The following is a 26837-nucleotide window of genomic DNA, read 5'->3' as shown; positions in this document are numbered from 1 at the left end:
CCCTGCCTCCCCGCGGCCTCCTGCGCGCGCCCCGCCGCCCGGCGCCCGGCACATGGAGGCGGCCGAGGAGCCCGCGCCCGGGCCGGGAGGCCGGCGGCCCCGCCGCGCGCCGCGCTGCCTGCCGCTGGCCGACCTCCGACGGGAGCTGCGGGCGCTGCTCTTGCTGGCGGGCCCCGCGGTGAGTGGGTGCGCGGGGGGCGCCTCGGCCCGAGGCCGGTGCCGTGTGTCCGGGGGGCGGGGCGGGGGGCCCGGGGCCCGGGGCCCGGAGCCGGGCGGGTCTCCGCGGGCGCCCGGGGCTGCGCTCTGGCGCAGCTGGGGCGCCGCACCCGCCCGCCTGCGGGCTCCCTGCGCGACGCCTGTCCGGGCGAGGGTTCCCGCGCGGGAGCACTCTGAAGGCTAGCAGCGTTGGGGCGCTCGGGGCTCTGGGGTGTCTCGAGGCCGGGAGGACGACGGGGAACTGTCTCTCTCAGATTTCCATCTTCGGAACGATGTCTTCAGAGTTACCTCGAGTCCACCCCTGCGCGAGGAAGCCAGAGGCGTCCTGTTTGTCGCGCGCTCCCCTCCCCCCAGTCACTGTGTTCAAAAGTTTAACGTGTGGTTGTCTTTCGGGTTGAGGGTTTTTCTTATCATTCGTACAGGGCCCTTTCTGCATTGCCTGTTCATAAGTAACGCGGGTTTTAAAAACCACAAGAACCACATATTATATAACCCTGTCCTCCCGCTGGTCGGGGTGGTTTTCAAGCCAGCAGAGCAGGGTGGGAGAGCCCTTTAGGTGGAGAAGAGCGCAGTGCGGTTTTAAGGTAAGAGCCTTTCCGCACCTGCAGAGGTGAAGGGGGGTGGGTGTGACCTGGCTGTTTGTGGGGTCATGTGATACCCACCGTGGTGTACCTGCCAGAACACATAAGTAATGCCAGGGACCAAGCCGTGACATGAGGATCCATCTGGCGGGAAGGAGTTTGTGCAGCGGGAAGGAACACCTGGTTTGGAGCCTCACTAGGTGAGGCCCAGTTTCCTGCTCAGATCTCAGAAGGTGGGTTAGGAGACAGCTCTGTGAACTTGAGTGGTCTGGTGACCTGCCCCAGCCTCTGCTTACTTGCCCATGAGGACGACGATAATGCCCGCTTTGACCCCAGCTCTCCCGCAGAGCTGCTGTGAGTAAGGTCTCCGCAAGGCTGTTCCTGCCCTAATACTACCCAAAGTAAGTCAGTCAACATGGTAGCTTTCTGGGACCCAGCTCGTCCCAGGGCAGGTGCCTGTCTCTGCTGGCTCTTGCTGTGACCTGATCCCCTTGAGGTAGGGGACCTTTCGGTCTCCAGGGATGACCACTAAGCTGATGTGCTGGCTGCCACACCCTCTACGTACAGACACACGTGTATACACGCATATGATGGTGTTAATTACAAATGTGACATACAGTCCTTGCAGAAAAGATGGCAGACCAAGACGAACCGAAGGAGGATTCTCTGCGATGTCAACAAATGTAATGTCAGAGTTCGGAGCAGAGAAAGGTTTATTGCAGGGCCAGGCTGTGTGCAGCGTGGCTGAGGGCGTGAGAGGGATAGAGAGCCTGGGCCCAGACTCAGGGCGCCTGTTTCCATCTGTGTGGGGAAAGGAACACCCGGGAGGGAGCTCCGAGGACTTCTAGGGCTGCAGGGCAGAAGGACCAGCAAAGGCGCCCCGGTGGCAAGGGCGTCCGGAGAGACCGGCTGACTGCAGTCAGGACACAGAACACGTGGACTGTGGTCTGACTTTTATCCCCTAGGCAGTGGGTAAAGCCTTAGCAGGGAGAACTTAGTGACATTGTGTAAGATTCAGCAGAGGCATGTTGCTAGAGGCAGAGAGAATCTAGGCTGGAGGTGGTGACTGGAGAAGACCGTCCATCCGGGAGACGTGTCAGGGGCTCATGGATGTGAGGGCCGAGTGTTCTGTGATGGGCTGGTGGGCAGAGGAAACCTGGGTGGGAGTGGTCCAGGCCCCTCCTGCTCTCCTCCACATCCTCCCCAGGGCCGGACTGTCTCCCTGCAGTGTCTTTACCTGCCCCCCACGACCGCTCCCAGCCCCCGAACGGTCTCTCCTCTTTTCAGCTCAGGCTGCCAAAACGCCCCACGTGGCACCATCAAACTGCTCTTCAGGTGCACATTGGAGCTTGTCACCCCCTCTCCCCAGTCCCGTGCCTGCCTGTTCACCATTCAGGTTCCAGCTGAGTTTCATTTCTCCCAGAGCCTTCGGTGACTCCGAGGCTGGGCTGTCACAGCTCCTGTTTCCCTCATGGTACCCATCCCGTATGATTAGCTGTGCCTTTGCGTGTGGCCCATTCTTCCCTGAGGTGCTGTGGGTCCCCTGGGGCAGGCCTGGAGGGATGGAGTTCATCCCACTTCTGTACCCCTGTGCTGGGTGTGCACTCTGTGCTCCGAAGATGCTGATGGGAGGTGAGCATTTGCGAGTCAGGTGACCGGGTCCTCGCTGCACCTGCCGACCAGCTGCGTCCCCGGGGCTGGCTGTCTAGTCTGCTTGCCTGCGCCTGCTCCCAGGCACATGACGCCTGGCCGGCTCCCGCCAGTGCTGGCCTCCCCTGCCAGTGGTGAGCTTTCCGGCACCCCTGGGATGGGGGTGAAGACATGGCCCCTGCGGAACTGCACTGGTACACACACCGGGTGTCTTCGTCCCCGCTGCCCCTCCGGCGTCTGGCCCTGGAGCGCACCCTTCCAAAGCTGCCGGGTGATGAGAGTCTTGTTCATTGCTGCCCGGCCAGAAAGTGAGCAGGGGCTCTGTGACAAGAAGGAGAGGCAGGTACAAGGTCAGTCTGGTCTTTTCTCTTGCCCGCTCGACTGTCTGAGCCCCAGACCGCAGTCCTGGAGACGTCTGAGGGGCAGACCTGCGTCCGATGGTCCAATTCTCCCGGTGCAGCAGCGTGCTCCATGACGGGGCAGTCCTGGAGGGTCTGGTCCTTGACTGCCTCATCTCGATGGCATGTGTCAGGGAGTATGTTGTCCCACAGATCCCTCAGCCCCATGGACGTCCCGAGTCTGTCTGTTGAGGTGGGGCCGGGCATTCTCAGCACCCCAAGGGATGCTTCGTGCAGGACTGCAAGCTGCTGCCCAGAGCTCCCCTGGAGGACCTGAAACCAGGATCTGGGAACAAGGGCGTGGTTAGCACCCGCAGTCTGGAGCCGGGTTCTCCCCAGGCTAGGGTTCAGGACGGATCGCTGTGTCCGGCCATTTCAGGGCCATGTTCCTGCCATGACCCGGCCAGGGCTGCCGCAGCTCCAGGCAAGATTGTTTGCTCATCTCACATGGATTAGCTTAACTCAGCTAGACGTCCTGGCCTCGGGTCCAAGAGACTGAACTGTTCCCACCCTCGCCCTGGGCACTCGCCCTAAGAAAATGCCCATCCCCACTTAAGGAAAAAAGACATTCCGCGCAATAGGGTTTGTAACAACAAAACCTGGGAAGTGGCCCAAGGGCCTGACCACTGAGGAGATGGAGCATACTTCTGGGTGAAGCCACGACAAACAGCTTACATGTGGCCTGGGGGGGACAGGGCCCTGTGTTCTAGACATACAGTGTTCCACGGAAAAGGGGAAGACAGATGCGTGACAGTCGTTTTCAATAGTTCATGCACATAAAGGCTTAAAAACATCCTGAAAAGATGTGAAGGTGCTGCTGAGTTTACCCAAAAAAGGGCCCTGTGACCTTTAAAGGGATGTAACTTCACAAAGATGCCAAATCCACTGGATGGAACCACGGAATGTCTGTAGGGTGATGACAGGGCCTGAGTGGGGGCCTTTCCCGGGTCAGGCCCCTGTGGGGGTGGGGGGCATTGGCTCTAGCTTTAGGTTCTACAGAATTGAGTTTTTCATTCTGATATTTTTTATTTGCACCCCGCCCCACCCCGCCCCCAGCTTTTCATTGTCCCACGTCTTCTGTCTTGTGTTGGCTTACCTTTGGAACCTGGCCTAAACGCGTCCCTTTGGCTGAACAGCAGCAGGCCCCGCTGGAGATGAAAGCGGCCCTTGGCGTCTGCAGTAGTGAGAGGACCGGCTTTCCGTGGGTTGGACGCTGATGTGGAAACTGATGCCCCGCCCCCGCTCGCACGCTCATGCACACACACGCACACACGTTTGAAGATCTGGGCCCACTGGCAGGGTTGCAGCTGTCTCTCCCCAGAGCCGGAGGGGAGAGCGGGCAGGCATCTGAACTGTCACAGGCAGGGTCCGATCCGGCCCCCACCTGGCGATTTTGGGGTGGCTGCAGCGCTGGCCCGCGCGGGTGAGGATGAGAGTCACTGGGAGCCTCGTCTGAGCTCAGGACCCGGAGTCTGTTCCCTTGAAGGGCTGGGAGGCAGCAGTGCTGGCTGGACCCGCACAGGCTCCTCTGAGCCCCAGGCTGGCAGCTTTGAAAGGGGCACGTGGGGGCAGCCAGGCGTCCTCGGGCACCGGCCCTGTCTCCCGAGGATGCGGATGAGTCCTCGTCGTGGACCGCGCGGGCTTCCCAGGAGAGAGAGGCCTTCCTAGGATGTCCTGGACTCCCCGGGTCTGGCGGGTCACAGGAGGTGGTCTTAAATTAACCGAAGGAAGTAAAGTTAAGTGTCCAAGGTGAAGCTAAAAGTTCCTGGAATTGTGAGAAAGAATGAATAGCTCAGTGTTCCAAAAGCTGCATTTGCCCTCCTCGCTGAGGCGTCGTAGAATTCAGGAATCAGAGGGCTCGGCAGGCTGGAAACGCCGCACGCCGACATCCCGGATCACGCTGGCCTTCCGGGTGGGTGACCACGTTCCTGCCTGCGTGCTCCTCCCTCGGGACCTTCTTGCTGGCTGTCGAAGGCTGTCTTCCTTCCGGCCATCACTAGGACTCTGAGATGACGAGGGGGTTACCCCAGGAGGCAGCCTCGGGAAATTTCAGAGGAAATGTGCATGTGGTCTATGGCCTGAGCACCTAGAGTGAAAAATAAATTTACAAAGCTAGGAAGCTCTCGACACGGGGTTCTGACAGCGGTGGCAAGCGACTGCTATGCTGTTTCTCAAGAAGCCCCCCCAGAAGTTGCTCATTTGCCTGTGAAGGCTGGCAGAGGCTCAGTAAAGCCAGGTTTCTTTAGCTCTGATTGGAGCCGATTCGGGGAGGGTGGGGGGAACCCCGGAAGGCCCACCCTGCCTGCAGCTTCTTGTTTTCCGTCTCTTCCCAGTTCGTGGCGCAGCTGATGGTGTTTCTCATCAGTTTCGTGAGCTCCGTGTTCTGTGGGCACCTGGGGAAGCTGGAGCTGGACGCTGTCACACTGGCAATCGCCGTACGTATGGGGCTTCCCAGCTCGGAGTTTTGAAAGCCGTCCGTCTTGCTGCCCTTACGGATGACCACAGTTTGGCATTAAAACGAGACAAGTGTCTTATCTTGCAGTGCTGGGGTCAAAAATCTGAAAGGGGTTTCATTGGGCTCAAATTAAGATGTTGTGGGGGTGGATTTGGCTTAGAGGTACAGCGCATGCTTAGCGTGCACAAGGTCCTGAGTTCCATCCCCGGGACCTCCGTTTAAAAAATAAAATAAAATAATAAAATCAAGGAGTGGGCAGGGCTATTACCTCTCCTTTGCCAGGTAGCCTCAGGTGTTCCCAGGAGCTGGGCCCTGATGGGACGTCTCAGGGGGGCCATTCTTTTGTCTGCCACATCCGCTCATTTGTAATCCGTGGAGCTCTGGGCTCGTAAGAAGGGGGCTGGAGGCTGACTTCACTAGGTGAAGCTCTGATCCCCACCTCCACCCCCCGACTTGTCTGCTGTACCGAGATGCTACTGGAGGATGAAACTGGGGCCCCAGAGTCCAAACCTAAAGTCAGGAGGACCTCCCAATCCTCTCTGTACCCCAGATGTGAGCACCACAACCGGAGAGCTGTCTCTGACCTCAGCTGGGGTGAACTGTGTGGCCAGAGGGCCCTGCCGGCTTGTTGGGCAGCCAGCTAGGTGTTTCTGGGGAGGTGGACTCCATGGCTGTGTGCAGCTGTGTCCCTGTCCTCAGCCTCCCGGGCCCCTGCGAGGCACATATCCACCTCACCCCGGGGACCCACGGGCTTGCCACCTCTGACACCCGCAAGACTGCCCTGCACATGTCCCCGCGTTTTCACGGCTTGTTTTGCTTTCTGGGGGCAGCATGGACAACCCAGGCTTAATGATCCCTTTTGGTTTCTGATGTTTGGAAATTTGGGGGAACTCAGCAAGCCTCTTGCCGATCCTCTTTGGCCAAGGACGTACAGGAAAGCTGGTGCTTCTGGGCTGGGCTGGTTTGGGCCGCTGTCCGTGGGCACCTCCCCGCAGACTCAGGTGGAGGCAGTAGGTTCCAGGCAGGCAGAGCATCAGATGTCCGGTGTGGACACCCCCTGATTTGAGGGTGCTGCCCGGGGGCCCCGGCATCTCAGAGATTTGCTTCTAGGCTCCCAGAGCCCTTCAGGGCATCTCACGGGCCAGGCTTGCTCTCCAGCCAGAGCCACACCCCTGTCCCCTTAAGAAGGATTCACGTTCCCCTGAACCTGGGATGCAAAATACTAAGATGGAAGAAAGAAGAAGGCTGTGTGATGCCGCTTAGACTGCCCTCCTCCCCCCGCTGACCCGGCCTTCGGTGCCTGGGCTCCAGGCAGATCGCAGAGTGGCTGCCATGGGGCAGACAGAGAACCTGCCTTCCTGAGTGTCTGGCCCCGCCCCCTGTGTTTATTTCCAGGTAATCAACGTCACTGGTGTCTCCGTGGGATTTGGCTTGTCTTCTGCTTGTGACACACTCATCTCCCAGGTGAGTGGAAGCCCCGGGTCTGGGCCTGCAGGACCCCCACGCGGGCGGAGGGAGGAGTGCCCCAGGGCAACCCTGCCTGTTCCCTTTGAAGTGTGGCCTCCGGTCTCTCAGGCCCGGGGAAGTGACCTTTAGCTGCACCGCTGCCTCATGCTGCATTTTGACAAACGGGATGTTTTGTGAGTCTCTCTTATCACTGCCCGCATCCTTGAGTTCGGTGTGGCCCAGCGGCCCTCAGACATGAGTGTGCGGCAGTCACCCCAGGGCCCCGGCAGCCACGGGCCGGTGAGCGCTGAGTAACCGGGATGAGGAGAGGAAGTGCTTGCCGATGCCAGGGGCGCAGTTGCTGCCTCTGGCTAATTTCAAGCTGCCTAAGATGTCACTGAACACAGAGCTGGGGAGAGATGTGCCTGGTGGGTTTTGGAAGCCAGGGGAGCTGGCTCCAGCCCCCCACTGGCCCTCCCACAGAGTTCTGCTTCCAGAGATCTGGGGCAGCGGGGGGTAGGTTTCCAGGTGATGCAACCCTGACTGTTCATTCATATCACACGGACATGGGGAGCTTTTACGAATTACTGGTATCTGGGACCCACCGGGACCAGTGAAATCCAGATTGATCTTCAGTCTGGCATCAGTGATGTTAAAAATGTGGGGCGGCGGGGGTGCCGTTTCCCTGCTGACGGGGCTGTGTGGCCGTGTGCACGCAGACGTTCGGCAGCCCCAACAAGAAGCACGTGGGGGTCATCCTGCAGAGGGGCGTGCTGGTGCTGCTGCTCTGCTGCCTCCCCTGCTGGGCGCTCTTCCTCAACACCCAGCACATCCTGCTGCTCTTCAGGCAGGACCCGGCCGTGTCCAGGTGAGTGGGAGGGGCCGCGCCCGGCGGGACCAGGCCCATCCCGGCACCAAGGCCAGGGTCAAGGGAGGGGGTTGAGCCTCCTGCTGACTTTCCACACTTGGAGCCTGGGAGCCACACACATCCGGGTGACTTGGAGGGTGAGTCATTTTGGGTGCAGTAAGATTTGCAAACATCCTCTGCAGCCAATGGTAGGTTTGTTTGTTCCCGGTTTTGTGAATCTTGGCCCTGGTTGATCTTAAAATTGCCTGGGTGCCTTTAAGGTCCACCACCATGCCTGGTCTCCATGCACCCCCCCCCCCCACACATTCTGGTTTAATGAATCTGGGTTGCTCCCTGGGCGTCCATGTCTTTCAGAGCTCCCCTGGATGGTTCTAGATGTGCCCCCAGATTGGAGACACACTGGTTTTAGGTCCTTGTGTTGGACCAGTGGCTCTGAATCCAGGGGGCGTTTGGAGTATCAAGAGACACGTCTGGATGGCAGGACTGGTACTGGGGCGTTGCTGCTGGTAGAAGCCAGAGATGCTTCAGAGCATCTTACGACGCACAGGACGAACCCCCATGGCGAGGATTATGTGGCCACCCCCGGTCCTGGCTCCCAAGACTTGGAGGGGCCAAGAGAGGTCGTTTGGGTTACAGGGTGACAAGCTCTGGGTCCGTCCACACGCCTGCTCCAGCAGTTAGGCCTGTAGACGTGGGAAGAGCCGAGTGTGACAGGCAGTTTTGGGGTATCCTGCCTGCCGCGCCCTTGAAACGGAGACCCTGTCACTTGTTTTCTTCCCGTTGCATAGGCTTACCCAGACCTACGTCACGATCTTCATTCCAGCTCTTCCCGTAAGTCTCCAGGGGGTAACAGGTTCCCTCGCTGGGGTTCCCGGGTGAAAGGCAGCTGTGACACCCTGAGCTCGGGGAACTGGTGCGGGGCTGTGATTCCTCCACGTGGTCTCAGCTCCTTCAAGGAAGCTCGGTTTTAATTGTGCCCACACGTTTGCCCCTGGAGAAACACCAGGATCGAGGGGACCCCGGAGGTCGCCGTCCCCAGCTCCTATGGGAGGAGGGACCTCGGGCTCACCCACTGGAGGGGGTAAATTCTTCCCATCTGGGAGCCCCCGAGGTCCTCACTCTGAGCCTTGAGACCCTTCCTTACTGAGCGTGATCGCTTGGAGCCCGCGTGAGTGTGCGTGTTTGGCACGGCCGTGCCTGGTCGGGCAACCGTGAAGCGAGCTTCATTCAGTCAGAAGGGGTAGCCCTTTCAGTCTGCGGGGCTGCCATCACCGAGCAGCTCATACGGGGGCTCACACAGCCCAAGTCTGCTTTCTCACCGTCCTGGGAGTTGGCCAGCCTGAGATCAAGTGTCAGGAGTTGGCTTCCTCTGAGGCCGGTCTCCTTGGCTTGCAGACGCCGCCGCGTCCTGTGGTCACTGCCGGGGCCCCTGCACCCCTGGTGCCTCTTATCTCCCTAGAAGGACACCAGCCCCGGTGCGTTAGGGCCCACGCCAGTGGCCTCGTTATAAATGAATCGCCTCCTTAAAGACTTTGTCTCCAAATACAGGCACTCTGGGCCACAGGGCTTCAGTGTAGGCGTTTGGGGTGCACGCAGCTCAGCCCTTCAAAGTAGTCACCTGGGGGGAGGGCACAGCCCAGAGGCGGAGCGTGAGCTTAGCACGCCTGAGGTCCTGCGCCTCTGTTAAAATAAATAAAAATTAAAATAAAAAAGTGGACTTCTGCCCTCTAAACAGGTGCTGTGGTCTTTCTTGTATCCTTTTGAATCTAACATTTAATTATCCCACTAGACAGGACTTTCACCTAGTCTGTAAAGGGGGCACCCCCAGAGTTTGTGCAGGGGCTGCCCCCCAGGCCCCAGGGTGGCTTGGATCGTGTGCATCCATAAGACAGACGTTTGGAACTCCCGCCCCTGCCCGCCCCTCCCGAGACGGCCCCCCCCAGCCCCACAGCTCCTGGGGAGCAGAGGGCAGTCAGGTGGGGCCCCCAGCTGCCCACCCCGCGGCCAGGCCAGGGTGCAGACTGCTCTCTCTCCATCTCCCGCAGGCGACCTTCCTTTACACGTTGCAAGTGAAGTATCTGCTCAACCAGGTAACGCAGGCTCTCCCTTCCCTTCGGTGGGGCTGAGGGAGCGCCCGCCCTTCGGGGCTAGGGCCCTGAACGCAGCGGGGGCCGGGGCGCTCGCGGACGGGGGCCGCGGAGGTGCGTCTCCCTGCGTTGCGCGCAGGGCCTGTGCTGCTGGGACACCTTGTCACCGGCCCTGGAACCTGTTTATCTGCTTCCCGCCTGGAAGCGTCATCCTTGGCGGGAGAGGGCTGGTGTTCTCAGCGTTGGCGTCACCCAGCTCCGGGGGGCCGACCTCTCGGCTCAGGTCTGTCTGCAAGGCCCCCCTTTCCCCTGTGGGGATGTGGAAGCCCCCTGTGACGGTACCTCGGTCAGTCGGGACTCCGCGCAGGTGACCGACAGCCACGGCCAAGGCCCGGGGTCAGTAGGTACGGACTCATGGCGCTGGCAGGTGTGGGACCGCCTTCCGTCCCGTGGATCCAGGTGGGGTCCCGGCCACACGGCAGGCTGTCCCGGGCCTGTGTGATGGGGGCAGGGAGGGCGCCGACAAGGACGAAAGCTTCGTGTCTATTTAATGTTCTTAAAAATAAGATACCATCCTAGTAACAGAGCCGCACTGTTTCGAATCTCTACTCGTACCAGAGTTATACGCTTGAAACGACGGGGAAGCGGGGGAACTCCGCCCTCGCCCTGGCGGTCTGTCTCCCCGCAGACGTGGGGGCTCCTGCCCAGGTTCTAGTGGGATCGAGTGAGGGGGTTGGTGTGAAGGCCCCTCCCTCTGAGACTTGAAGGCAGAAGCGAAGACCTCGAAGTGGAAGCCCTGAGCTGAGAGGGGTCGGGAGGTGGGACCTGGGTGTGGAGGACGCGTAGGGTCCCCGAGGCGGGAAGGGGGTGGCGTCTAGCCCCGGAGGGCAGCAGGAGCCCGGTCATGGCCGGGGGTGGGGGGCGGGCTGACCAGGTGCGGCGTGCCGCTGCACCCGTGGCCTCCAGTTTGCTCTGTCTGTGAGTCTGCTTTTTCTGTTTTATTCACTAGTTTGTTGTATTTTTTTAGATTCCACATAGAAGTGACATCATACAGCATTTGTCTTTGTCTAACCTTCTTCACTTAACGTAAAACCCTCCAGGCCCATCCGCGTTGTTGCAGACGGCCTCGCGTCATCCCTGTCGCGGCTGCGTGGCAGCCCGCGTGCACGCACCCCGACGTCTGCATCCGTTTGCCTGCGGGCGGGCGGCTGGGTGGCCCGCACGTCTCGGCTGCGGCGAGCAGCCTGCGAGCACCGGGGCGCGCGCGTCTTTTCGAGTTAGCGCCTTCCTTCTCCTCAGATCCGGGCGCAGGAGGTCCGGGCGCAGGAGGGGGCTGCTGCTCATACGGTAGCTCTAGTTTCGGTTTTTAAGGAATCTTCATGCCGTTTTCCACCGCGGCTGAACTCTTGTACATTCCTACCAACAGTGTGCGGGGCTCCCTTCTCTCCACGCCCCCCAGCGCCTGTCACTCGCGGTCTGTCGAGGATGGCCGTCCTGACGGGTGCGGGTGGCGCCGCGCCGCGGCCCCGATCTGCGTTCCTCAGGCGGTCAGCGGTGCTGCGTGCCGCGCCCTGGGTCTGTATGTCTGCTTTGGAAAAATGTTCAGGTCTTCTGCACATGTTTTAATCGGGTGGTTTGTTTTCGCTGTTCAGTTGTATGAGCTGTTTATATGGTTTGGATGTTAACTCCTTGCTGGTCGCATCATTAACAAATCCTTTCTCCCGTTCAGTAGGTTGTCTTTTTGTTTTGCCAATGGTTTCCTTCGCTGTGCAGAAGCTTTTAAGTCTAAGTGGGTCCCATGAAAAAATTTTGCTTTTATTTCCGTTGCTTTAAGAGAGAGATCGAAAAAAATACTGCTACAGTTTATGTCAGAGAGTGTTCTGCCGGCTTTCCTCTAGGAGTTCTGCGGTTTGCAGTCTTACATCTAGGTCTCTCATCCGTATGTGGCGTGACAAAGTGCTCTAATTCCGCTCTCTGACACGGAGCTGGCCAGTTTTCCCGGCGTCTGACAGGTTGGCGATGTTTCCCATCCTTGGAGAAGTGGCCCTCTGCAGGAGACGTCCTGTGTGTCCCCGAAGTGAATCCCTCTTGTCAGCCAGGCTGTATGCCCCGGGGTTCCCCTAAGGGCTGCGGGGGCTCCTTCTGTTGTGGGGGCCTTTGTGGGTGGTCTGGTGGGCTTGGCTGGCCCCCAGATCCGGCTGGCTGCCAGGCCCTGCCTCATGCAGAGCCTGCTGGCCCCTGGTGGTTGGGACCGGGTCCTGAGGTAGGTGACTGCAGAATCCCAGGGGTCCCGGGGCTGGTGCTGGCTCACTGGTGGGTGAAACCAGGTCCTCGGGTTTGTGCTAGACTGTGGGCAGGCAGAGCAGGGTCCCAGAGCTGGTGTTGGGTTGCTGTTGGGCGTGATGGCTGGCGCCTGACACAGTTGAGTCCAGGGTCTGGGGTGTCCCAAAGCTTGTGCTGCCCACTGGGCAGGACGGGGACCCAGCTGGCCCCAGGGCAGGGCTGGCCTGCTGTGGACGGGCTGGGTCTGCAGGCAACGGGATTGTGACTTTTGTGCATCCGGTGTCTGCCCCCTGGTGGGCGAGGCTGGTCCAGAGGCCAGAGCCGGCTTGTGGGGAGGGGCAGGGCGGTGCCTGACCGCTGGTTGGTCGGGGCCGGGTCCTGGCCCTCTGGTGGGGGCCGTGGGATCCGGGGGTCTTCAGGCAGCCTGTCTGCTGATGGGTGTGGCTGTGTCCCCATCCAGTGAGCTGTCTGGGGGCGTCCCAGCACTGGCCTACAGGCTGTCAGGTGGGGCCAGGCCATGGCGCTCATGAGCTGGAGCAGTGAGGTGACGCTGCTGCGGGGTGACACCTCCCCGTGGGGGGAAGTAGCGTTTCCTGTGAGCGTCACAGCAGGCTCTGTCCCGGTCTGTTTTCTATGCCAATGCCCCGCGGGACAGGTTTTCACCCCCTAGTCCGACGTCGTTTGACTCTCAGGCCTTAGGTCTTAGTCTGGGATGCCCGGTGGCCTGGCCCTGGGAGCGGAGCCGGAGACCCTCCCCGACTCCAGGGCCCTGGGATCTTCTTGGGTCAATTCCCGACCTTCAGTCTCGGTCCCACCATCCAGGGCGGGAGGCGGCTTGTCCACACCGTTCCATCCTTGCTGGTCCTCGCCCTCTGGTGCACAAGCGACCCCTCTTCCCCGCTCCTGCTGTGTTTCCGTGGCCAGAACCACATCCTTCACGGCTCGGATGGAGGAGGAGGGGAGGGCGGGGAGGGGAGGTGGGGGTGCCTGTGACGCTGCCACGCCGGCCGCTGCGGGCTGTGTCTGGATGGAAATCGGCAGTCCTGCCCTGGCAGCGTCTCCAGCGTGGCCTCTCCCGTGTCAGGGAATCGTGCTGCCCCAGATCGTGACTGGAGTTGCCGCCAACCTGGTCAATGCTCTCGCCAATTACCTGTTTCTCTATCAGCTGCATCTGGGGGTGATGTGAGTCCACCGCGTCTTGGGACAGGAGCGGGGACGGCCGGTGTGGCTCTCCCAGGGCAGGGGGTAGGGCAGGGTGTCCACGCGGTCTCCTCTGGACCAGGCAGTGGGGTGAGGGGCGCCCCTGCTCCAGAGGAGTCCGAGCTCAGGGCTTGCTGCTGTCGCGGCAGGTGGGGGGCGGGAGGGGCAGAGGACAGGTCCCCCCCTCCACCGGAATGGTCCTTTTCTCCCCAGGGGTTCAGCACTGGCAAATATGATTTCCCAGTTCACCCTGGCCCTGCTCCTCTTCCTCTACATCCTCCTGAAGAAACTGCATCAGGACACCTGGGGAGGTGAGGGCTGCCGTCCGTGATTCCTGGGGAGGCGAGGGCTGCCGTCTGTCTCCCAGCCTGGATGGGGCCTCGCCTCTGCTCGAGCCGCAGCCCGATGGCTGGGCGTGTTGGCAGCGTGTCTGCGTCCCGCCTGCAGGCTGGTCCCTGGAGTGCCTGCAGGACTGGGGTGCCTTCTTCTCGCTGGCCGTCCCCAGCATGCTCATGCTGTGCATTGAGTGGTGGGCCTATGAGGTCGGCAGCTTTCTGAGCGGTCAGTGTGGGGACAGCCGGGGCGGCTTGGGGCTGGCGGGGCCCGTTGGAGAGCAGGGCGTCAGCGGTCTCTCTCCTGCAGGCATCCTTGGCATGGTGGAGCTGGGGGCCCAGTCCATCGTGTACGAGCTGGCTGTCATTGTGTACATGGTGAGCATCTGAGGGCATCTGAGCTGCTGGCTGTTCCCCGTGAGCGGCCCTGAGAGTCAGCGTAGGTGTTCACAGCGCTGATGACTCGTGCGGTGACTGATGAAAGTGCACTCCATCCCCGAGCCTGGGAGGGTCTTCAGCCGCGATGGGGCCTCCCTGTGAGCTGGGGGGCCCTGGGGGGGCGCTCCAAAGGGCATGGACACTGCTGGTCCCCTGAACCCTAACACAGTTCAGATCTGAAGGATGTGACCTGATGGCCCCTCGCCAGACACGCAGACTCTTTTCCAGGAGCCACGACAAAACGCCGTGGGGACAGGTGGGGTGTAAAGGGGATGGCGCTGGGTGGGGGCGGGAGGGGCTGAGCTCCGCCCCCACCTGGGGCTGCTGTCTCTGACAACCCGGGGGACCACTCCTGGGTGCGACCCCCAAGAAATGAAAGTGGGGTCTCGAGCAGATGCTTGCACCAAAGTTCGCAGCAGCACCGTTCATGATGGCAGAAAGGCAGGAGCGTCCCACGTGTCCACGGCGGGGGGTGGGGACCCCAGACGTGGGCTGTGCACACAGCGGGGTATTCAGCCCCAGAAAGGAGGACGTCAGGACGTCCCGGAGGAGATCCCTGGTCGTTAGAGACTTTCCTTTGACTGTATTTTACTGAAAACCTTACCTGGATATCCTGAAGGGCCTTCTCCTCCACAAGTGCCACTGTGGAGTTACAGCTGGGTGGGGCGGGGGACGCAGAAAGGGGGTGGAAGTGCGGGGAGGCCTGGGCCCGGACGTGCGCCGTGGTGCGTGTCTGTACGTCTAACACTTAGACCCGCCTTGCTGTTGGTTAGGTTTTAAAAGCACAGACACGATGCAGTTCCTGTTTTCCTTAAGAATCATTCTCCTGCGGACCTACGCTTTCCGTTTTTGCTTTTTTCTACTCTCGGCAGAATCTTTTAACCGTTTATCACTGCGACACTTCTCACATTTTATGAATCGTTTGTATTTCAGTAAGTTCAGTAACTGTATCTAAATCACATGGTACACAGTGTTTCATTGCATGTCATGTAATTTTTTAAGCCAGTCTCCTGCTGCTGAATATTTAGTTTATTTCCTGTTTTGATATTATTAACAACACTTCAGTGACCATAGGGAAAATAGCTTTGCATACTTGCCTGGTCATTTCTTCAAGATAAGGTCCTAAAAGTGAAATTTAAGGACAGTTTTAGGTCTTCTGCACAGTGTCGTATACTGTCTGACAGGTTTACAAGAATTTACATTTATGTTTCTCTCTAAGCAAAAGAAGGCTTGATCCCCTTCACTTGTGCTCACCAAAGGTTTACGTTTTGCCCCGTTTCTTGGCTCTGTCCCTGTCTCTGCAGTCCGTTTTCAGATACCACCCATTGTTCAAGTAGCGTCCTTTGTAACTGTTCTCCCCCTGGAATGAGGGTGTCTGGCCTCTTTAATGTCCTTTATTCTTTACTGAAGCACAGTTGATTTACAAGGTTGTGTCAGTTTCAGGTGTACATCCACGTGGTTCAGTTATACACACATCTGTATTCTTTTCCAGATTCTTTTCCATTGTATGTTATTATAAGAAATCAAATATAGTTCCCTGTGCTACACAGTAGGGCCTTGTTGTTTACTTTATAAATGGTCATGTGTATCTGCTAATCCTAAACTCCCGATTTATCCCTCTCCCACCTCTTTCCCCTCTGGTAACATAAGTTTGTTTTCTATGTCTGTGAGTCTGTTTCTTTTTTGTAAATAAGTTCATTTGTATCACTTTTTAAGATACGACATATAAGTGATACCATATGATATTTGTCTTTCTCTTTCTGGCTTATTTCACTTAGTATGACGGTCTCCAGGTCCATCCATGCTGTTGCAAATGGCACTATTGCATTCTTTTTCCTGGATGAGTAGTATTCCACCATATAGATCACCACATCTTCTGTATTATTATGGCTGATCTCTATGGAGCAGGTGCTCCATGTGAGGCACTCTTCTAAGGGGTCAGCATGGGCTTACTAAATCCCCACGGCAACCTGGAAGGGAGGCTCTTGCACGAGGTCCCTTTTACAGGTGGAGCAGCTGGGGTCTGGGGAGGGTCAGTGACGTGCATGGGGTTGCACAGCTGACAGAAGGCTGAGCCAGGGTTTGAATCCAGGCCTCCTGGCTTCAGAGTTCCCCTTCCTACCCGCAGGGCTGCTTCCCTGAGTCCCCGTCAGCACCACCCCCTCCTCACTCAGGGTATCACCACTGGCAGCTTGGTGCGTGTCTTCCTGTTTCCTTAAGTTCCTTTTATCCCACATCTTTTGGTGAAAACAGAGGCCACCGTTTTAGGACTCTGTCTTCTAAACTTGACCCCTGCAGGACTTTCAGAGCAGACCTAGGGTGAGCTCCTGGACTCCATGCCCCACACCCAGGGACATGGTCGAGTGGGGCCTCCCTTCGCCAGCTGGAAGCCCAATGTATGAGGCGGGTCACAACCTGGGTTTCCAGGCCCCCTGTCTTAGCAGATGAGGCTTCTCAGAACTTTTAGGGCCAGGTTTTACCCCGTAAGTGTGAGGAACCACCTCCCAGGTTCCCGGGGAGGGGATGCTTGAGGCTCAGGACCACGGACGGGGAGGCCGGGCCCTCCCTCCCAGTTCCCCTGTCAGGGTTCCCCCTTTGTTTCAGATACCGACGGGCTTCAGCGTGGCCGCCAGCGTCCGCGTGGGGAACGCCCTGGGGGCCGGGGACATCGAGCAGGCCAAGAAGTCCTCTGCTGTCTCCCTGCTGGTCACAGGTGTCCAGACGCTCGGCGATGCTCCCTCAGCCCGAGCCCCGAGCCCCGAGCCCCAGGCACCCTCCCTGCAGACCCCCTTCTCACCGTGCCGCTTATTCTGCCGTTTCGCCTCCAGAAGCCTTTGCCGTGGGCCTCTGCGTCCTGCTGTTAAGCTGTAAGGAGCTCGTGGGTTACATCTTCACCGCAGACCGGTGAGCGCTGAGATTTTCCTGGGATGAGACTCTGTGGCGGAGAAATGTCGGGGGGGGGGTGGGCTGCCCTCACCCCAGGGCTCCTGGGGCTGTTGCCTGTTGGATGGTGCCCGGGTCACTGGCAAGATCAGACGCTCACAGTTGTTACCTGGGAAGAAGTGATGAGATTCAGGGCTAATTTATAACCTATAAGCCCCCGGGTGTGTGTCGGTGGCCACGTATGCTTCTAGTGGTTGGGCGCTCACGTGTTTTAAGGAGGGAGGCTCCTGTTTGGTACCACCGCCTATGTCTTCAGAGGAAGCCCGCTTGCCCGGGTGAGTCCGCTCCGGGCCTTGTGGACTCCGTTTGGTTGGTGTGGCCGCTTTTGCCAGTGAGGCCGGGCCATCCTGGGGGGCAGACGTCTTGTGTGGTGGGTGCCCTCACTCTGGGCTCATTCATCAGCAACGACAGAATGCATAGTTGCCTTTTCCTTCATGGATTCAAAAAGCAGGTGGCGTGGACAGAACCATCTTTCACCACCTGTTCTTAAGGCATCTGTCTTCTGTCATCTTTCAGCCGCTGCCATTTTGCTTTGGGGAGAAAAAGGTGTTTAAATGTCCTTCAGTGCAGAGCGAGTGGGAGGCAACCAGAGATCATTCTCTTCTTCAAAGGGAATTGGTTTATCAGAAGTGCGTCCTGCACTGATGGCTTCAGTGGGAACATGGTAGGAGTCTGATTCCTGTTATCTGTCCACTTCTGGAGAGTGTACAAAGCAGGAAGAAGAATGAACAACAAAAGGCCCACAAAACTGTATCTTTGATAAAATTAGGAGACATAGAAAGGTCACAAACTCATGATTTGGGAGCTGGCCAGGCTCAGGCTGGAACTGGCAGGACTGAGGACAGATGCCAACAATGACACGATGCCTGACCCGTTCAAAGGGGGAAAAGGGAGAGCATCTGTTTTTAGAGCCAGAAATGGGGAAATTACTGAAAGGCCATAATTTTCATAAAACATAAGAAACTAGTTTTCACAACTTTTTAAAAAATTGAAGTGTAGTCAGTTATGATGTGTCAATTTCTGGCCACACACATACATACATAGATTTTCATATCCTTTTTCATTAAAGGCTATTATAAGATATTGAATATAGTTCCCTGTAGTTTGTACAACTTTTGCAAGTAAATTTAAAAATCTGGAAGGAATGAATAATTTTTTAGGAAAATAACATATCAAAACTTATGTTGGAAAACATAAGTGGTCTAAATAGACTGATTTCCTTGGAAGAAATAAGAAAAAAAATTACAAATTTTTTTTTATTGAAGTGTAGTTGATTTACAATGTTAGTTTCAGGTGTACAGCAAGGTGATTCAGTTACACATATAAGAAGAAAATTTTAAATTTCAAAAAGCACCAACTCCAGAGGGTTCCAAAGGAGAGTGTTTTTTTTGTTTGTTTGTTTTTGTTTTTTTTTGAAGTACTGTCACTGTACAGTGTTGTGTCAGTTTCTGGTGTCTGCCATCATGTTTCAGTCATACATCCCAAGCAGAGTTTTATAAAACCTTTGAAACGTGGGTAACGCCAATGCTGCTTTAACTGTTGCAGAGCACAGAGGAGGGAAAAAACCTCCTCATTCTGTTTCTGAAGCAAGTATGATACTGGTACCAAAATCTGATGAAGTTTGCACATAACAAGAGAATGCGGGGGAGGGCGTAATTCAGGAGCAGAGTGTGTGCCTAGCAGCCATGAGGTCCTGGTTCAGTCCCCAGCACCTCCATTAAAAATAAACAAATAAAAACCAAATTATCTCCCCCCAAATATTTTTTTAATTAAAAAAAAAAAAAAGAAAAGCCACAGACCAACCTGATTAACATCAATTATAAAATCCAAAGTGAAATCTTAGAATTCAACAGCATACCGTGTTGTGACAGTTTCTGGTGCACAGCATCGTGATGCCGTTACACATATACGTGCATATGCATATACATATATTCAGGTTCTTCTCAGTTACGGATTATTAGGGAATATTTCCTCAAACTTGTGAGACACAGTGGACTGTTGGCTTCCTCTGTGGGCTGAGAAACAGCAGGCTTGTCCCCACAGAGGCTGTTGGCCGGATGCCTGAGAAGCGGGGACCCCCTCCGAGCATCGCCGTCACGGGGAGCGCCCTGGCCCTCCGCCCCATCTGTCTCCTGGTCACCATCTGCCTTGTCTCCCAACAGAGAAATCGTCGCTCTGGTGGCGCAGGTGGTTCCCATTTACGCCGTCTCCCATCTCTTCGAAGGTCTGGCCGTGAGTACTGGGCCGTGGTTCCTTTGCAGGCTTTTGAGATCCCTGCGCTTCTCCTGACGCAGGTAGTTCCCTAGGGAAGGGGCCGTCCCCCCCCGCGCCCACCCGCCAGACCAGGGTGAACGTCCACGGCCCTGGGGGCCCGGCGGCCTCCTCACCGCCTGCCCCGTCCGCAGTGCACGTGCGGCGGCGTCTTGCGGGGCAGCGGGAACCAGAAGGTGGGCGCCGTTGTCAACGCCGTCGGGTACTACGTGGTCGGCCTCCCCATCGGGATTTCACTGATGTTCGCCGCCGGCCTCGGAGTGATGGGTAAGCCGGACCGGTGGGCAGGCAGAGCCGAGCTCTCCCGGGCCGGGAAGGGCTGTCAGGGCACATAGACTGTCTCTGAGCTGTGCCCCCGGGATTCTGGGGGCTTCCACGTCCCTTCTGTGTGGGGCAGAGGCTGCAGGGGCCCAAGGCTGCAGGTGGGGCCCTGCTGTGCCGAGCGGTGGGGCGGGGCAGGGGTGCATTTCCACGGAGGGGACTTGATCAGAGCAAGGTGCGTTCTCCTTATCTCCCCGCTGGCTCAAGTTCTCACGTCCTCCATGTTGGTGCCAGCAGGGCTGCTAAGGGAGCCTTCGGAAATGCACCTTGTGGCCCCAGTCCTGCCCTTGGGTGAGCCCCCCACCCCCGTCGTAGCCTGGGCAGCCCGCAGGGTCCAGGGAGGGTGCCTGCGGAGGGGGTGACCTTGGTCACCGTTCTGCAGCCTCCACCTCCTGTGGGGGTGGGATGCGTGTGAGCAGCACAGAGGGCAGGCAGGGTTGGGGGGGCAGTTCATCACCTTCCTGCATTTGGAGGGAAGAACCTAATTCTCGGAATCTGAAATCACCAGCACGAATCTTTGAAAGAGAAGGGAAACAAGTGCCCGCCCAGCATCGACTCCTAAGACAATAACCCGGAGCACAGCGGTGGTTAATCCGTGCTTGTCTTAAGCCTTGCGCATGTTGTCTTTGGGTGAAGCAAGGACAGGGTTCGTTTTTCTCCATCGGGACTTGGCGAGCTCAGAGGCGATGAGACGCCATCTGATACCCAGACTGAACTTCCAGTTCCAAGTGTCTCGTTACGTTGTACCTTTTCTTCAAGTTCAATAATATTTTAATGAAAAATATGGGAGATGTTCAAAGAATGGAGCTGCCAATGCAAAGTTCACTGGTGCAGAAAATTATTTAGCTGAGTTTCTGGCTTTATTCCTGTTCTGGATTTGCCAGGGGCATAGCTAAGGGAAACAGGAGAGGAAGCCACTTATATATAAAAATACAGGTCCATCTCTGTCCCAAGGGCTGTGCTAGGCCCACTCGGTCATGTGACAAAAATGTATCTACTGTGTGCAAAGTGGAGGGAGCTAAGAGTCACTGCAAAGAAAAGTTGGGGGACAAACTTCCAGGGATAAAATAAACAAGCCCTGGAGAGGCAACGTGCAGCACGGGGACTGGAGTGACAGAGCTGTGCTGTCTGCTTGCGGGGGGGGGGGGGGGCACAGCTCAGCGGGAGAGCCTGTGCTTAGAGTTCCTGGTTCCGGGCTCGGTCCCCAGGCCCTCCATTAAAAACAGGAGGAAAAAAACCCAAAGAAAAACGCCCCACAGTTCTGTAGTGTGCACCTGAAAGTCGCTATGAGAGCAGAAATTAAAAGTTCTCATCGTAAGAAAAAAACCTGTAACTGTGTGAGGTGACGGATGTTCGCTAGACTTACTGTGGAGGCCGTTTCCCAGTAATACAGATACCGAACGTACCTGAAATAGTAACGTAATGTGTCGACTGAGGTATCAGAAGAATGCAGCGGACTGTCGGGGGTGAGCGCCCGGGAGAAGGCGGCCGCCGCTGCCTGCACTGGCGGGCCCTGAGTGTGTGCGCCCTCTGGCAGGGAGTGCAGTGCACCCACTCAAGGTGCCGGGCGGCCGCGGGGCTCCTGGGCGGCTCCAGAGCATCATGACGGCCATCGCAGGTCCCCAAGAGGCTCTTCTTTCCTGCTTCTTTTTTTTTTTTTTTTTTAATATTACTCAAGAAACCCAAGCTTCAAACCCACTGTGGTTTCTTTCTTTCTTTCTCTTTCTTTCCTTCCTTCCTTCCTTCCTTCTTTCTTTCTTTCTTTTCTTTTCTTTCTTTCTGTGGATTTTTTAACCCTTTTATTGTGGCATGAGTCCTGTACAGTAAACTACACATATTTCAGATGTACGATTGATGAATTTTGATAGACGTGTGCGCCTATGAAACCACCACCACAATCACGACGGCTAACATTTCCATCACTCCCCCAGACGTGCAAGTTTCAAATTCCCAGTTTACCCCTTCCCACCCCCTTTACCCGCTGGTAACCATAAGTTTGTTCTCTGCGTCTGTGAGTCTCTTTCTGCTCTGTAGATACGTTTTTTTGTTTGTTTTTATTTTTAGATTCCACATATAAGTGATATATGGTATTTTTCCTTCTCTTTCTGGCTTACTTCACTTAGAATGACGATCTCTGGTCCATCCATGTTGCTGCAAATGGCATTATTTTATTCTTTTTTATTCTCTTTTCAATTGCCTTTTGAAAGTCTTTAAAAATTTTCTTTTTGCCCAACTTTTATTTTTATTTTACTTTTTGGGGAAAGGTAATTAGGTTTACAGACTGAGTAATTTTAATGGCGGTCCTGGGGCTGCAGGCTTTTCAGACACACAGGCCCCTGGGTCCTGCCCCGCTGCTCTGATAATCACCCCGTTAGCACTCCTAGGTGAGTCAAACAGTAATCTTTTCAGTAGTGTAGTGAAATCCCTGGAAATCTCACCCGTAACTTTCAAATTACCGCTGAGGACAGCCGGTTACGTTCAGTTTCAGGCGGTCGGGGTGGGCTTCCAGTTCCCGTGGCGTGGGAACGTGGGTCTGGAAGAGGAGGCCCCTTACAGGAAGGGCAGGTCATCACCAACTTGACTGCTGAGAATCAGGCTGATCACGCCTGGAAAATGTGATACCAAGGGGCAGAGCTGTAAAATCTACAGCGAATCCAGCCCCTCAGCCTGCAAACCCAGCCCCGTGGCCTCGCCCACACCTGTGGACATGAACGAAGCCCAGCCAGATAGGACAAGCGACGGCTCTTGCCACGGCTCCTGCCCCCCGCAGGGGCCCAGAGGCAGGCGGAGCGGCGGGACGGACTCGCGGTGGGAGAATGAGGGGCTCAGGGCTGTCTTGGGGGAGGCTGGTGGCCGGCTGACCGGAACTGGGGGTCCTGTGTGATTGGTCTGGGGCCTGTCTGCCTCGCTCTGGCTGGTCCTGAGTTGGAAGCAGGGACGACAGTTAGGGAAGCTGTCAGTTATTGGTCAAAGCCTGGCCACGTGGGGCCGACCGTTGCAAAAGTTACTGTTAGTTTCCTGGGTTGCCCGTAGAGACGAGTGGCTGGCTTCCTGGGCTGGCTGTTAGAAATGAGGGGCTTGGTCTCCTGGGCAGGGGGCTGCAGGTTGTGGGTCAGGGTTCTGCTTGTATATGTGGTCTGGCCGCTGTCCGTCGGTGTATCTGTCTGTCTCCCCTCTGGAGGTCGACCTGCTCTAGGAAAACCAGAGACTCACCACTTGGAGACTGGCTAGTCATCTTCATCCGTTTCTCTCGGATGTCCCTTCCCACAGGTGACACCTCTTGGTTGCAGATCAGGAAGAGGCTGTTTAGGAAGGTGTGGGGAGGCGGCCATAACCTGCTGGTGGTGGAACCCCTGCAATACCGCACCCCGTCTGCGTGGGGCAGGCAGAGCCTAGTCCTGGGGCTGAAATCCCTAGAAGCAAGGCCTTCCAGCTGCTAAGTCACAGGGGACAACTGGCGTGTCCCCCACGGACCGGACCATTCGACTCTGAAGACTAGTGGAAGCACCTCTGGCCAAGGGAGCGCAAGTGTTTCTGGAAGTTTTGCTAATTTTAAAGAGATGACGGTGATCCTGTGAACTTTTCCAGAAGATTGTGGGTGATAAGGACTGTGCAGTTTTTTTTTAAATTGAAGCACAGTTGGTTTACAACGTTGTGTTAGTCTCAGGTGTACGGCATGGTGGTTCAGTTATACACATATATTATTTTTCAGATTCTTTTCCACTATAGGTGATTGCAAGCCATTGAGTCTAGTTCCCCGTGCTGCACAGTAGGTCCTTGTTTATCTGTTTTCACAGAGTAGCATGCATCTCCTGATTTATCTCTCCCCCACTCCCCTCTGGTAACCATACATTTCTTTTCTATGCATCTGAGTCGGTTTCTGTTTTGTCAATAAGTTCATTTGTATCATTTTTTTTAGACTCCACGTATAAGTGACATCATACGGTATTTTTCTTTTTCTGTCTGACTTACTTCACTCAGTGTGATCATCTCTGGGGTTCAGTCTGGGGGCCTGGATGAGGCGGTGGCGGACACTGAGGTTGCTTCAGTGTTGTGGCTATTGTCAATATTGCTGCTATGAATGCTGAGGTGCGTGTATCCCTTCAAATTGGAGTTTCCTCCAGATAAATGCCCGGGGGCAGGATGGCCGGATCGCGTGGTAAGTCTGTTTTCGGCTTTGCAAGGAGCCTCCGTGCTGCTCCCACAGGGGCTGCACCAGCCTGCACCCCCACAGCAGTGGCAGGCGGGCTCCCTCTTCTCCACGCCCTCTGCAGCAGTTGCTGTTTGTGGACTTGTGAATGATGGCCATTCCGGGCAGGCTGCTTTGGATTGTGGGTCAAAGTTCTTTTTTCGTGTATGGTCTGACCATGGTCCGTTTCTTAATTCGGTATCTCAGTTACCCTTGGAGTTTCTGATTCTGCCATTGGGTCAAAAACCCCTTGTCACTTGGGGTCTCCACCCATGTCCTGTGTGGGTTTATGGGGCAGAGTCTGTATGAGACTTTGAGATCTACAAGGCTCCCCCCAAGCTCCCATCCCCTGGAGCCTCTCCTGTGTCGTCATCCCCGTGGGTAGCCCTGCCCCGGGAGCGACTGAGGTCCGGGCCAGAGCAAGTCACATCCTGCAGGAAGCTCTGAGGGCGGGAGCCAGTCCTTTCGTTGGATGGTGACGTCTGCATTTTTAAAGGGGTAGTCCCCTGGGAGGTGGCCTCCCAGAACCTTCTGGAAACCGAAGGAGAACGCAGGGTGGAGGTTTCTGCTCACCGTGGGCCACAGCTCAGCCATGAAAGCAGGCTCACAGACGTGAGAGACGGACCCCCCCCGGGGCAGCTGGTTTTGCAGCGAATGAACGTCCATTAAATATTTCTTCTTCCAGGCCTGTGGTCCGGGATCACCGTCTGTGCCATCTCCCAGGCTCTGTGTTTCCTAGTCTTTATTGCTCGACTCAATTGGAAAAGCGCCTGTGAGCGGGTAAAGCGTGCCCCCGGCCGTCCCCTCCTGGAAAACACACAGACCCAGCTGTGCCCCCTCTTTCTCTGCCTTATTTTGGAAGCTGCCTTTCTCCTTTATTGTGAATCCAACTTTTTTGGTCATGGTTGTTTTAATTCAGATGCGAAGGGCCGGGTTCCCCTTTGTTTATTCGTCGAATAGGAAAACAGGGGTTTCTTTTCCTCCGGCGCCCAGTGCCGGAAGAGCCCATTTCCGGACGAGGTGTAGAGCAGGACAGGAAGGCGGGGTGCACCACATTCACCCTGATACTGTGTCTTATGTTCCCCCAGTTCACGAAGATACCAGTGGGCACCTTTCCTCTCTAGACGTTTATTTGGGGGGGGGGGTGAATTAGGTTCACTTGTTTAACAGGTGTGGGGATTGAACCCGGGACCTTGTGCACGCTAAGCATGTGCTCTACCCCTGAGCTGTGCCCTCCCCCCCGTAAACTTTCTCAGGTCAGCGTAGGATGGGAAGGTAGGTGATGGATGAAAGATGAAGGGAGAGGAAGGTGGGATTCTGCAGGGTCCTGGTCCCCACCTTCCCCAGCAAGTGAGCCCTCATCAGCCGCTAGGAAAGATGAGTCCCTCCGTGTTAACTGGAGAAGCTCCCGTGTTACGTGTCAGTGAAAGAAGGTGGCTTGGTTTTCCCTGAACTGGGGAGCCGGGCCACGTGTTTTCTCAGCAGCTGGGGCAGCCTGTGGATTTGCTTCCTCTTGTCTTCCAGGCTCAGGTACATGCCAATTTGAAGCTAAACGTGGCCCAGGACGGGACTTCTGCTCTCTCTCAGGATCCACTTTACCCAGGTATGGCCTTCCTGCTTCTGCTCCTGGGCCTGTCTGGGTGGTCCCAGAGCCACCATCTGTGGGACTCAGCCAGATTAGCCGTGCCGAGCTCCCACTCAAATAGGGCAGTAACACTTCAGAAACAAATGGTAAGCAACACCCAATTTGTGGTGAACAGAGGCGAAGCCTGCTTGCTTCGCCTGCAGACACAGACCTGCTCCCCGAGGTGACCAGAGGCTGCAGGCAGCCAAGGCAGCACTCATGCAAGCACATGGGCTGCTTTCTTGTGCTCAGCATCATCCGCAGTCCTGAGACTAAACCTGGGTCTGGGTCACGAGCCTGCCTGGTCCCTAGCAGGCCCGCTGATGCGAAGGCTGGCGTCTCTCCTCAGCGCTGTGAACGGCCTTTCTCCTCCACCGGCCTTATTCTCCTGAAATGCTGACTTGCTGGGTGCTGGCCCCTGGAAATTTCCCCGAAGACTCTTCACCTAAAAGCTCCCTCATTCGTGCAGTGACGTGGTGGGGCAGAGCCCCTGGAGCGCACAGGCAGCACTCTCAGATCTCTCATTATCCGTAGCAATGGCTTCCTGAACTAACATTCTCCCAGCCAGTCACACATACGTGTTTCTCCTTTTTTGCTGAAGTTCCTTTCTCCCCAGGGGGACCTGAAAACCATGGAGGCATTTTGATGAGAGATGTTGAAATAAAAGAGGAGACTCAGTTGGATCAGCAGGTGCCCCCGGCGGAGTGCCTCCAGGTTCGTCCCAGGACCTCGTCCCCGTTGTCTGGGAAGCAGCTGGCGCTGCGGCGAGGGCTCCTGCTCCTGGGGGCCCTTTCCATCTTGCTGCTGGGGATTTTAGTGAGGGTATGTGTCCAAATTCAGTGATGTGCAAGAGGGAGAGCGCGTCAGGTCAAGGGAAACTTTTGAGCTTACGAACAAATAATTCGTAGGCCCGACGGTGGTAGTTCTTTTCAGTTACTGTTATTCACCTGTGGATTTCAAGAAGGGAGCGTCCAAAGATATATTTTCTGATGAAAAGGAACTAAGGTAAAAACTACGTGCTAGTCCAGGACAACGTCTGGAAGATTCCATCCACCACTGTTCCAGTCGGGGACCACTGTGTACTGGCTGCGTCGACGAATGCCTGCTATTTCTTCCACTTACTGTTTATGTAGACACAAACCCATATACCGAGTGCTTAAGGATTCTTACTCTCTGAATTATTTAAAATATATTTTACAATCTCTTCCCTCGTGCCTTAGAGGATTATTCAACGGGAAACGGTACTTGTTCCTATTCCTTTGGGGTCCAGATCTCAGGTACTGAGGGCACCGGACATGCTTGAGAGACTCAAAGCAGAGAAGACAGGTTACGAAAAAGGAAGGAGGCAGGTGGCATCAATTTGCATCCTTCCTATTAAGGACTTGTTTTACAATCTGTTTGAATTGACGGGGTTGGCAGAAGCCAGGAGAGGGGAGGGAAACACAGGGTCTGAAGAGCTAATCCAGGCAAACTGGAGGAAGAAAATCAGACCCCTTCCTCTTTTGATAGAAAGGTTTAGAAAGTTGGAAGGCAGC

The 26837-nt window shown here is 56.3% G+C and overlaps 1 protein-coding gene across 1 annotated transcript; it reads left to right on the top strand.

Moving 5' to 3' along the window:
• Window positions 1–52: 52 nt before the first annotated feature.
• LOC105100602 (multidrug and toxin extrusion protein 1) lies at window positions 53–26502 on the top strand. The gene is made up of 18 exons (XM_064494941.1): window positions 53–178; window positions 3982–4046; window positions 5154–5280; window positions 6696–6764; window positions 7466–7614; window positions 8403–8445; window positions 9660–9704; window positions 13069–13166; window positions 13398–13495; window positions 13632–13745; window positions 13827–13894; window positions 16559–16667; window positions 16783–16858; window positions 19060–19129; window positions 19303–19435; window positions 24364–24458; window positions 25203–25281; window positions 25919–26502. Exons 1-18 carry the CDS (start codon window positions 53–55, stop codon window positions 26143–26145), a joined length of 1791 nt encoding a protein of 596 aa, XP_064351011.1. The 3' UTR covers window positions 26146–26502.
• Window positions 26503–26837: the final 335 nt, after the last annotated feature.

This window comes from Camelus dromedarius, chromosome 16 (genome assembly GCF_036321535.1).
Source record: "Camelus dromedarius isolate mCamDro1 chromosome 16, mCamDro1.pat, whole genome shotgun sequence".
NCBI classification, from domain to species: Eukaryota; Metazoa; Chordata; class Mammalia; order Artiodactyla; family Camelidae; genus Camelus; species Camelus dromedarius.
The sequence above is the reverse complement of the archived record's forward strand: the minus strand, read 5'-3'. Positions and strand labels throughout refer to the sequence as shown.

Coding starts and splice junctions, on each gene's coding strand:
- LOC105100602 (XM_064494941.1), top strand. CDS start 53: ATGGAGGCGGCCGAGGAGCCCGCGCCCGGGCCGGGAGGCCGGCGGCCC. Junction 4,047..5,153: donor AGTGAGAGGACCGGCTTTCC/GTGGGTTGGACG, acceptor CCCTGCCTGCAG/CTTCTTGTTTTCCGTCTCTT. Junction 7,615..8,402: donor CAGGACCCGGCCGTGTCCAG/GTGAGTGGGAGG, acceptor CCCGTTGCATAG/GCTTACCCAGACCTACGTCA.